Source organism: Corvus kubaryi, unplaced genomic scaffold, assembly GCF_017639235.1.
Source record: "Corvus kubaryi isolate FWS band 111438036 unplaced genomic scaffold, C.kubaryi_AGA036_p1.0 65458, whole genome shotgun sequence".
Classification (NCBI taxonomy): Eukaryota; Metazoa; Chordata; class Aves; order Passeriformes; family Corvidae; genus Corvus; species Corvus kubaryi.
The window spans coordinates 133,495-146,139 of NW_024582016.1; the positions used below are offsets into that span (position 1 = coordinate 133,495).

At 36.4% G+C, this 12,645-nt stretch overlaps 1 protein-coding gene across 1 annotated transcript in view; it reads left to right on the forward strand.

Annotated features, from left to right (window-relative positions):
• Window positions 1-2,685, forward strand: part of LOC121673490 (TBC1 domain family member 5-like) — a 116,855-nt gene extending 114,170 nt beyond the window's left edge. Inside the window, exon 16 of the mRNA XM_042046825.1 lies at window positions 1,435-2,685. Coding sequence (XP_041902759.1) covers window positions 1,435-1,631 — 197 coding nt within the window. The 3' untranslated portion in view covers window positions 1,632-2,685. The remainder of the gene's footprint in view (window positions 1-1,434) is intronic.
• The last annotated feature ends 9,960 nt before the right edge of the window (window positions 2,686-12,645 follow it).

A 12,645-nucleotide genomic window follows, 5' to 3' on the forward strand; every position in this document is an offset into this window, starting at 1 on the left:
AAAATGTAGGAGGGTCATGGGAGAGGTAGGCAGAATAAAGCGACAGAGAATGAATGACAAGATAGGAAGCAGTTTATATGAGTTTTCTTCTAGAAAATGTTTAGAATATTAAACCCAGATCCTTTCATGAGTTTTGTCGTTTAAGGTCTGTTTATTCAATGTCACGTTTTGTTCTTTGCTAGTTCGATGTCTTTGCAGTTAGCAGTCTCCTTGCAAAAAGTGTATTTCAAATAAATCTGTAATTATTCCCTTAAGAAAATGTGAATGATTTAGTTGCAGAGGATCATACTTGATGCTATAGATGGTAGCATGAAAGCACGCCAAAAACAAAGGAAAGGAAAAAGGAGAACATAAACCCTCTCATCAGAATAGCCATCAAACAATAGACAGGAAGAGTTCTTGAGCATTAGCTTTATGTGCTATTTAACTTTTTTCCAGGATGGAAAACTCTACAGTTTCATGGAGTCATTCTATCTTGACTTCATCATACACATGATAAAAAGATTTTTTAAACTAGCATCTCTCCTAAGGCTACATTTTCTTAATGAAAGTTGATGAAAACTGACATACTGGGGGATATTTCCTAATGAAAACAAAACTTTAATTTAAATATTTGAAAACACTTTGTAAGCCTGAACTAGAAGAAATGGTCCTTATCAGAGGCTGCCTGACTGCCATGGTGAACTAGCCCAGGCTTTTCCCCAGATGTCTTCACTATGATAGTGGACAATGCTAGATTCTCTTCAAAAGCTCCATGAAATGAGAGTAAGTTACTGGTAGACTTCATCGAAGTGTCTGTTAGGCGGAGATGGTCTTAAAATTTGAAGCATGAGAACTTAAATTTATTTCCAAACTTAACTTACTTTTTTTCCTGTTTAAAGTCTAAATATTGTGATCTAGATCTTCAGTGTCCAACCCACTTTTGGAATCTGAAGTTCTTGTTCTGAGCATTCTTTGCCATGTTTTATAGCTGGAAAAGACTATTTCCATTGTAGTGTTGATGACATCAGATTTTTTTTTTGTTATGAGATGGTACTTCTCTCATTTTGCCACACAGGGCATGAAGGTCCTCAGTCTGTGGATATACTAGGGTGCATATAGTGAGGTGGTATTTATATATATATGTATGTATTTGTGTGTGTATATATATACACATAATTTAGCATATATATAGATATAGGTATGTACTAGTGTATGTTTGTGTATATATTTATATATACACAAAGATTTTGTGTTCTTCTCTCATACAGAAATTAAGTTCCATGTGAGAACAGTCCTTCAATCTCTCAGTGCATGCTGACACACTTCAACATTTCATTCTGTGTTGAGCTGTCTGTGACTCCTAGTCAATGTCAGTTAAGACAAGGAAGTATTTGTGGGGAAAAGAAAATGCCCATTGATTAACTCTTTTGGGTTTTTATACTTGCTTTACAGGCCAAAGTTCAAAAATCATCAGTTCATCTCCAAGCATAGAGAGCTTGTCTGGAGGACGTGAATTTACAGGATCTCCACCTTTGTCTGCATCAAAAAAGGATTCCTTTTTCAGCACCATCTCCCGCTCACGTTCCCAAAGCAAAACTATGAGCAGAAAAGAGTCGGTGGGTTCTTTTAAGTTTTTTAATCTATTTTAATGTCACACTGCATTACTTGGTAGAGACACTCATTTCTTCTATACATAGAGCACTTTCACTTGGAAATGTTTCCTTTAGCACACATTAATGGCCACAGCATAAATAAGCTATTTCAACTGTTTGTGCTGAGTGATGTCACCATTATGGCTTCCATCCCATTATCCTACCTGAAATGAAACTGCGAAAGTGCCTGTTGCCTCTGGGAAAGACGAGAGAAGTCCTGTAAGATTTCTTGCTTTGTTAGACTTTTGTTGTAGTCCTGAAGTTAATAAGCAGTTCAGTGGGAAGCTTGAATGCTCAGCAGATCCAAACATGTCCATCTGTTGTCCCTGAAATTCCTTAATACATCAGAGGTTTCCCAGTGCCTGTAGCATCTGTAGTCTACAGTCACAGTTCTATTTCTTGCGCAGCTCTGACCTTCCATTTGGTCACAAGAAGCTAGTATTTAAACAGGTTGTTCTCATCCAAGAAAATCAGCTCTTCTCATGGGTATGTTCCAAAGAAATTCTCATCCCATACAAGATATTTTAGGAACACTGCTGTGATAAACTAGGTATTCCATGGAACATGAGGATCCTTGTTTAGTCTCTAAACACATTTCGCTTTGTCTCTCTGCTGACTAGAGAACAGTTACATAGCAGATGTAGTAAGTCGTACTTTTTGTAAGGTGATGGCACAGTGGTTTTCTCCATTCTTTTTTCACAGATGTAGGCTCAAATAACTCCCTATTGATTTCAATAAGTAGGAATTGTAATAGCCAAAACTTCTGTTACAGCATTCTTCAGGTGTTCAGAGCTAATACTGCACAGAAATTTCTTCTGAACTTCTCAGCGCTTTTTATTTTCAACAGCAGAATCTTTATTAATAGTCACATCATGTTTTCAATTTGATATTCAAAATGTTCTAATGAAATGCACAACTTTGTGCAACTTTGTTCAGTTTTTGTTCACTGAATGAGGGTGTTTAATTCTTGTTCCAAATGCTTTACTGTTGTCTAAAGAAAAGCTGTGTTTTGTGGTTAGTCAACAAGAAGCTATAATTTTGGTTTGTGACCATTTAAAACATGTTGGATTTAATTTAAAGCTAAAACAACAATTTAATTTCTTTCTGCTTGTCCTCATGAGTTGAAGAAAAATAAATACAGCAGTATTGAACTTTTCTTTTTATGTGGCTTAACAAGATCTAAATACAGCTTTCATTTGCAGCTTTTATCCAGGCCAGAACTTGGGGGTTTTGCACCCATAAAATTTAAGAATAATTCCTCCTTAGTCCTCTAATAGGAGGCAGGAGAATGTACCACTATATATTCATACTCAATTAAAATCCATTCACTATTAACATGTTTTCCGGGTAAACAATGTCCCAGATTTGGGGTATTTTATAAATGTTTTCATCAAGAATTTTTGATAAAGAGTTATTCATTAGAACAGATTTGTTGTCTTTATGATCATTTTCAGTGGATTCATAATCATGATAAACAAAGCAGGGCATAGATTTTCAAAATAATCCTTTGAACTGTGATATGTAATTTATATTTTAGCATTTTATGATTAAAGAGCTAGAAAAGGTTTTAGGCTACCATTTCCTTGTGTTCAGTTTTTGACTGACGCTTAATATGGCAAAACGGAATTTGTAGCAGATCCAAGAGTAAAAGGTTTGTTTAAATCTGTTTTCTGCTGCACAAGAAAATGTTTGGATTTTGTTTTCCTGTAAAGTTCATGGTACTTCATTTTCCATATAGAGTAGAAGATCCTAAAGAGTTCTTCCTGAGGTCCCAAAGTAGTTGCATCAGTATTCTCCAGTTGTACAATTGCTTCTTTTCCATGTTTTCTGGAAGCAGAAGTCTTGAAAACATAATGGATCCACATCTTTGTTTTATTTATCAAACTGAGCTGGTTTACATTTTTAATCTAATAATTATACAGATTACAGTGTTAAGTATTAGGGAAATTACCTTTGTTGGAACATTGCCATGCATCAATCTCTTTACAAAAAGATGGTTTTGAAATCAGATATTCTTGGTGTGGCAGATGAAAGATAATCCATTTTCTCTTCATCCTTGTATTTCTAATACCAACCCTTTCCAAGCAAAGTGGAAGTGGAATGCATGTGTAAAAATACATCCTTTAACATGCAGTTAAAATAAGTTATTTTCACAGAGCAGAGTGTGTTACTGTAATAGTGTCATGAGATGAACAGGAATGTCATTGTCAGACTGCACTGGAGTTCTGTGTCCAGCACTGGGCTCCCCAGTACAAGAGAGACATGGGCATACTGGAAAAAGTTCAGCAAAGAGCCACAAAGGTGATGAAGGGACTGGAGCATCTCTCCTGTGAGGAAAGGCTGAGAGAGCTGGGACTGTTCAGCCTGGAAAAGAGACGGCTCAGAGGGGATGTCTCCAATGTGTTTCAGTATCTGGAGGGAGGGAGTAAAGAGAACAGAGCCAGGCTCTTTTCAGTGGTGCCCAGTGACAGGACTAGAGGCAATGGGCACCAGCGGCAACACAGGAGGATGTCTGATCGTCAAGGAAACATTTTCTTTTGCTCTTGAGAGTGGCTGAGCACTGGCATAGGTTACGCAGGCAGATTGTGGATTCTCCACCCTTGGAGATCTCAGAAGCCATCTGGACACTAATCCTGGGCAGCCAGCCATGCTTGGTGGCCCTTCTTGAGTGTGGGGTTAGGCAAGATGAGCTTCTGAGGTCCCTTTCAACCTCAGCCATTCTGGGATTCTGGAGAGGATAAACGCCCACGGAGGAATGTGACATGTCTAAATTCTTTCTTTCCTGAAGAGAGTCCAACAAGTTGGGCTTTATCTGTGAGAGTTACAAACAAAATTGATACTTGTTTCATTGCCTCCAGGAATACACTGTGTCCATTTATCATACTAAGGACTTCTTAAGGTTATATTTATTTGCATTTGGGTTATATTTATTCTTCTACATATTTTTTTTCCCCTCAGATGCAAAGATCAATGTAGCAACTTCTTTATTTCTGTTACCAGAAACAGATGTTCCCTGTTTTATTTAGTTAAAGAAATGAATCTACAGCCTCAGGGCTGAATGCACAATATCAGATCATGTTCTGGCAGCCTGTAGCATGCTGATGTTTTTCATGTTGCTCTTGACTGGCACAAAGCTGTATGTTAATGTGAGGTCCACCAAATGGGTTTGGAAGCCTGTTTTGTGCCCAGCATTGAGATGGTTCCCTGCTCCTTTGTATCCTTTGTGGCTTTCTGACAGGAATAACTTAAGCAGCAGTTTCTGGAGCTGTTTTCCTGTAAACAAACACAGGAAATTTTAATCTGTAATGCACTCTAGTGTCCACTATCTTCTGAATGGTTCAGTCTTGCTGGAATAAAGTCCTGCAAAAGTTCCTCTCCTAGCCTACTGCCCTCTACTTTTCGGCAGAGTTGTGAAATAGGGTGCATTTGTGGTCCATTTATTTCTCATTATGTTTCGTTTATGTCTCCAGCAACCATTAAAGAAAGTCTACCCCTCTTTTTAGCAAATAGCAAAGCTGCTTAGATGTTGATTCTGGCAAATATGGTTGCCTGGTCCCAGTTTCTGGCAGAATCTTCTGTAAATTGCTTTCAGACATGGAGATGTGCCTGAGAGGAAACTTCTGAGTCAAACAATATAAACATTTTTTAAACTTTCATTAAAAAGAAAAAAAGTAGGAAAATGTGGATTTGACTGAAAAGAAAGTTTTAATTTGGGGAAACTGTGTATTTTAACAAGTAAATTTCTACATAAAAGGTTTCAACTTAAGAAAAATCAAATTACCCATTTGGAAAATATATTTGTTAAAAAATTCCCAAGAAGGAAACATTTCTAAGGAAAATCTGGAGCAGTTAATTTTCTTTACTAAAATAATTTACAAACATGGTCAATCAGAATCCTCATTTCTTAGCAAAAATATCCTGAACAGAAGTGTCATGCATCATGCTGGTTTTGATTACACAGACTTTTTAATTAAATCAAATTTGACAACATATGCTATTGTCCCCACAAGCACGTATAAACAACTGTTACTGTCTGTGATTTACATAGCTAGTCTGACTGATTTGAAGTTAGTTATGAGTACCCCTACAGGTTAGAAAATTAATGTATGCCATTATTTTCAATTAAATAGGCATCTGCTTTACTGATTTAAGAGCCTGAGTTTAAGCATACAAAGTTGACAGTTCTGCTCAAGTAGAAGTGGTATATGAAAACCAAAGAGATAATAAAAGAAATACTAGGCAACCACACAAAGAAAACCATGTATGCAGAAATTCCTTTGAAGAAGAACATGCCTTTTGTGCATGGTACACATCTTGGAGATGGTTTTTGTTACCATATATCTTTTCCCTGACTGTCACTTTTACAATTTCTTTACAATGTTTTAAGCAAAATACTTGTCAGTTCATACTTAGCAATGCCAAGCATTTATTTGGAAGTACAAATGCTATGATGAAATGTGTTTTTTTCATTAAGCATCATAAAATGTGCCCAGAATAAGTTAGTTTGTCTGTATACATCATCCAATGCCTTGATCAGTATATTGGATTTGTTAGGCCTAAAGTTACAGACATGTTGATTATTCTCAATGCCATTAAGTTTAAAATACTTTAATGCCTTCATGTTTAACTGTAGTTAATACTGGAGGACATATGTCTCCCTTATTCTGATGTGACAGGCCAATTCAGACACAAAAAAAATGCAATTTATTTAATACTTTGGTGCTTGTCTAATTTTAGGGTTAGATGAAAAGAATATTAAATTTCAGATGCTGATGGGTCACATGAACAGAGTTTGTAGAAAAACCTCTGAGGTATTTTGGAAGTATGGTTTTTTTCTTGGTTGCCTTCCTCTGGCTCAAACAACATCCTGTAACTCAAATGAAAGAGCTGAAAAGAGTAGAAGAAAAAATAAGTTGCCTTTTTTAGTTTATTAGAAATACTTGCAAGTTTCTTATAATTTAATGAAGCAACAGCTGTATGCATGAGTGGCAGCTTTGAATCCTAGAGCTCCTTATCTTTTTTGGAGTGATTCATTTCAGGGAAAAGAAACTGTACTGTGATAAAAACTGGAAGTTAATTGCTTAGAAAAAAAAAGATGAATAAAAACCCAAGTGGCTCTGCAGTGCTTTTTCTGTCATATTACGAGCATTAAACATGTATACAGAACAGACCTGTGGGGCCATTTGGAATATTTTAAAAATGTCAATGTAAACTTGTCTTTCTCTGGTGCAAAAGATTCAGATTCTGCACTGAAGCAGAATGATACCACTTGGAAAAGGCAATAAGGACTTCAAACATTATTGGGTAGCCCTAAACTGTCAGAATTTAAAAATTACGAAAATCAAGAATGAATGAGACCATCAGCAGTGTTTACAAAAGGATCAAAGTGACTTAGGATACTAGAAGTGTGACACTTCACAGCAACCATGCTACCAGCAGAGGTACAGGATTTGCTCTGTCCATCCTCTTTCCATACATTAATCATGAAGTTAATGTTTCAGCATCCCAGTGGCAAAGAAAAACATACCAGAGGGTCTGTGTTGGTAACTTGAGCTGCCCCATTTTCCTTTCCAGTGGGAATTTCATCTCTTCATCCTGCTCTTTTAAGATAACGCCATGAAATTACTGTCCATTTCTGTGCAGAGCTGAGAGACCTGCACTGAACTCTCAACAAAAACATGGATGTGGATGAGACACATGCCTCTAAACCAGGCTGTTGTTTTATTTGGGAGTTTTTTGAGCTGAAAGGGTTTCTGTGTTTGGAAGACTTTTTTTTCCCACTGGAATAGGTTGTGGCTATGCATTTAATAGCTTGATTCTTATTTTTGTCTGCATTTTGTTAAATCAAACAATTCCCTATAAAAACAACAAGACTTGTACTTCTGTTATTTTAACAATGTAGTATAAGTGGTGTATATTTAGAGCCCCAACATAATCACTATACTTAAATTTTACCTTCCTTAAACTCTGAAAAATTAGAGATTCTAAAACCCTTAAATAAATAATCCTGCTCTGGTCTACATCCTCAGTCATGTTAGGAATCACAGCAAAGGTCAAATACATCCAGCCTGACCAGAGGAAGATTTAGTGAAACTATTTTGCAACTGATGCTTAAAAAGAATTTAAATGAGTATGAGTTTAACAAAGAGTGTAGGACTTTGAGAGTCCTTCATAAAGGGCTGTGTATGTTGAACTGTGTGTGTATTAAAAAGCTTATTCAGGCAGCAAAATCAAGAAGTATACTTATGTAAGTACATCACACCTAATCAACTCTTTCAGTAAGGTTCAAGCAAATACGTTAGTATTATAATATTGAAGCATGGAGCACAAACTTTAATTAATTGCAGAATTTCTATGTATTAATCATTCCATATCCCTAACCATCCCCATATGCATTCAGCAACACTTACCACATTGTTTCAGAGCGCTCAAAAATCATAAAATGGCGAGGCTATTTCCCTGTTCACATTTCTCTTACATTTGCCACAGTGGGCTTATGCAGCCTTAAAGGCCAGCAATGTGTGTAACAGATGGGCAGAAAGTCCCTCAGATGTGATACTGAATGTAATGGAGGAAATGGGATTATCATTTGCCTATGTGTTTATTTATAACTATTTCCAAAATGCTTACAGCCATACCATCTAAATTGATGTATCAGTTTTTTATTTATGAAGAAATTTTCTGATATTCTTAAATCAACAATCTCAACAGCAGCACTGAGGGAAGCCTTTTATCAGCATTTGTGTTCAAAGGATAATTCCTAGTACCCTACAGCTCTTTCTGTTCTTATCTATTCCCTTACCAAGTGGAATACTACCTATTTTCTCAGCTGTTCAGTGCCTACCAATCCGCAACGAGTTATGCACAGCTCTTTGCATTCCATGGACCTTGCAGATTTTTATGGGTTTCGTTTTTAAACTGTCTCTTGGCAGTCCCAGAATGCAGTGCTTGCAGGTGGACTTGTGCAGGCAGCAGGTAGATAAGTCTCCCATGTCTTGTGTCTGCCGGCAGAAGTTTCTTTCCATCCCTGCCTTCCTTGTCTCCAGGCAGGAGCTTTCTCCATTAGTCGTATTTATCCTTCCCCATCTTCCTACTAAGGAAAAATTGTCTGATCATAGAAGTGGAATATTTTTAAGAGGAAAATGTACCCAGGTTAGATGAAAACAAGTCCTTCTCATGCTCCAGTAGTACAGTTGCTGGTTTCTAGCTCTGAACAGTGAGGCTGGTGCACCTGGAAGCTGTTCCAGTAATAGGTTTGACAGTGGGAGGTGTTTTGGAGAATTTCCAAGCCCATGGTCCTTTGCCACTAACATCTCCAGGCAAGGTGGGATGTGGCAAACCAAGCTGATTCCAACAGCGTGACACTGGCAAATTGGCTTTGAACAGTTCAAGATGGAAATTCAACAGCAGGACCTGGTGATTAGAAGCTGTTAGCCAGAATTTCAGCGCTTTTCAGGACTTTAATTGAAATTGAACGTATCTGTCAGTGTAGGGAGATCCTCTGAGGCACCATCTTTCATTTTCTTCCAAATTTTTAAGCTTTATTTTAAGAGACAATAAATCAAATAAACTGATAATCATACATCAATGCAATAAAGCAGCTATTTTGCCTCAAAGTCACCAATCTTAGTAGAGTTTATAAATAAATATGGATTGTAAATGGATAGTGTTTATTTGTAAAGAATAATAAATAAACATGTAAACTCCTAAAACTAGGGGGCAAGGAAGAGGAGAGTTATTCTAGTTTGGAAGAAGAGGATAAATAATTGACTACAAATTCTTGTTTCTTATATTTCAGGAAAGCTACAGATGCATAATGCAGTAAAATATACATGTGCATGTATGTCACCCATATTCAAATTCAAAAACAGTATGAAAACCATACTTCTTCTTGCATTTAGAAAGTGTGGGTCTCCTCAACAAATGCTAACTCCAGAATGCTAGAAATTTGGATGTTGGAAAAAGGTTTCTGGGTCATTGGTTATTCAGAATCCAAGTTGCAGCCCCTGTCAATTTTGTTGGGGCTTGTTCTCTATTTTGAGGGTGAATGTTAAGTACGGAAAGGCTGAAATTCTTATTCCTTTAATCCTTTATTAATAATCTCTTGGTTCTGTTTATGTGTGCATAGCTTGGAGAAGTATAGTGAGATGCCATGCCTTACTGTGTTGTTACAGAGAACACACAGAGGAAGTAAGGACTGTAGTAATGCCCAAAAATACATGCCTTCTAGCATTTTAATTCATTGCCAAATTTGTCTTGGTCTCATTCTATTTGAACATTTTTATCTCTATTATAAAATTCCTTTCTTGTCTTTGATACTTGTTTTCAATCAGAGCACTCTGAACCAAGTATGTTGTTGTTGTTGTTGTTGTGTTGGTACATAACCTGATTTAGCTTGGCTCCTAGGAGTCATAGTGGATATTTTGTTGACCTTTCCTTCATTTTTCATTTTATTTTCTTATTTTTTCCTAGTCCCATTCCCCCACCCCTTTCAGAGGGTTGTCACAGATATATGTTCACAAAAGATTTGGCAGTGGCAATTCTGTTTCGGGTTTTAAAACAGGTAATTACTCTTCTGCATTTACTTCTTTGAGAAGAAGAAGATACATTGTACCCTGAAATGTTTTAACTTTGACAGCACTACGTTTGAAACCTAGACTTCTCGGATTACTGTTTGCCTAATTCATTTGTGCTTACTCTGATGTCTTCTGATGTATTTTGAGATGTACAGTACTACCAGAAAGCAAAATTGGAAAGCAACCGGTCAAAGTAATGATAAGACAGAGAAGAAAAGAGATTTTTTTTAAAAAAAAGGTTTCTCTAGTCTGACAGAGAACCTGTTTGTGCTTTAAGGGTTCTGATCCAGAAAAGCAGTGAAATAAGTATGTAACTATCAGTAAGTATAAAGTCTGAGCAACTATGCCTACTAGCACTACACTGCACTAGTGAAATTAAGAGAAAATTTAAAGAGTAGAAAAGAAAAAAGGGAAGGAAGACATTCCTACTTAAGCTATCTCATACCACACTGGAATAGCAGTCCGAGTTAAAATGGTGTGGAAAAAAAAAAAGCATGAGCAGGAGTCAAAGTGGTATCAAATAAAAACATGGTTCATGTTTGCTGTGCATACGATCTAAAGGAACAAAATGCAAGTTTGTAGAACTTAGCTGAAAGTACTGTGCTTAAAATGTTTAACATTTATGAAAGTATATTCAAAATAATACAAACTAGGCAGCTGTGAAGATGTGAAGAACACAAAACATGAATTATTTGGAAATACATTAAGCATGGGGATATTTTAATTAGCACATAGGCATATAAATACTGTCAGATAATGGTTCAGCACAGGAAATCAATACATAACCTCTACTTCTGCAGGAATTAGTATATGAAGGCAGTATCTGAACTTCTTTATGTCCTCCCTGGGTAATATATTAATATCCGCAAAATATCATTTTGTGCAAAAATTTCACGAGTACCAAAATTTCAGTGTAAAAGTGACAACATACATTTCACCTCTGACTCTGATGTGCTTGGTGCACTTTCATCTAATCATTTCATAGCCCCTTCCACAAAGAAGAAACTTTCTCTTAACATCTGCAAAATAAATGCTTTATGAAAACTCTCTCAAAAATTCCACCTTTTCATCAACAACAGTTTGGCTCCATGCTGAAGCCATGTCTAGAAGACTGACTAATATAGCCATATTGTTTCCATGTCCTCCCCATATGTGTGTCTCCAGCCATCTGTTGTCTCTTGGCTTGCACTGTGAAGTCCTTCAGAGAAGCGGGATTTTTCTTTGTGTTTGTACAGCACCCAGCAGAGCAAGGCCTTGGTCCTGATGAGGGACCGTGAGTGATGCAGTTAAATAATAGATAAGTTAAATTTGTAAATAAAATAAATTAAAAGTTTGGGTTAAGTTCAACTGTATGTAATTCAGTGCTCAGAAACAGGGGTTTCTGGTTTAAATGTCAGCATATGCTGTAGACTATTCTGTGGCTGGCATAGAATATAAAAAAATTATGGGGGTGTCAACCAACATTCAGCTGTCAGAGATTCAAGATTATAAGGTTAAATCTTGTATTTAATTCTTAGATTAGAAAATGAAATAAATTCTCACAAAATGGAAAGAGTAACCACTGCTTTTTACTCCAGGGGAATTTGCTTAAAATTAAATGAGAAAGTAATTTATGCCTTGCATCTGAGTCTTGTTTGACTTGTAAACTGCTACTGACATCCAAAAAGTATACTATCTGTATAATTTATGAATAAGAACTTATGTACTGGAAAGACCCTTAGCAAGTCCCTGACTTCAGGATTTCCATGTATCAATCTAGTTTTTCCCATTATTTCCTCTAAATGTTTTGATACCTCAAATAAAAATTATTTTCTAATTTGCCCTGCCAATTTGCCAAGAGCTATGGGATGTTTCCTGAGTGCTCTTACTATGAATACTGAAAAAACTGAAAATGTGACTGGGCAAATTAATATAAGAAAAGTAGCTATTAACTACAGGAAAAAACAAACAAGCAAACTAAGAAACCCCACACCACCTCTAGCTCAAGACATTGCTGACGTGCAAATCTGTGTAGTCTGGAAGAGTATTCTGGGCAGTACCGTCACATGTTTATGTCATGACATCCTTTTTTGTCCACATTTCACTGAACCGATCATTGACCATCATCAGAACAGACCCCAGGAAGACTGGGCTCTTCTGCCAACTCAATTCTGCCACTAATTGGTTTTTTTATGTTTTAAATTTCAGTATTAGTGCTTAAATGCCTTAAATACCTTTAAATACTCTTCTCTTTGAAGGTAGTTTCTTTTCCACAGCACTTAGCATTTTGGTAGTGCTGCCAAGTTAATTCTTATCCAGGATTCAGATATAAGATTAATGGAATTTTGCCATTCTGAGAATACATGAATGAAATGCTTGGACATACATTGTTGTAAGCTTTGACAACAGAGTTTGCTTTTTCTTGACTTTCCTACATGATAAAACAGACAGAAGCA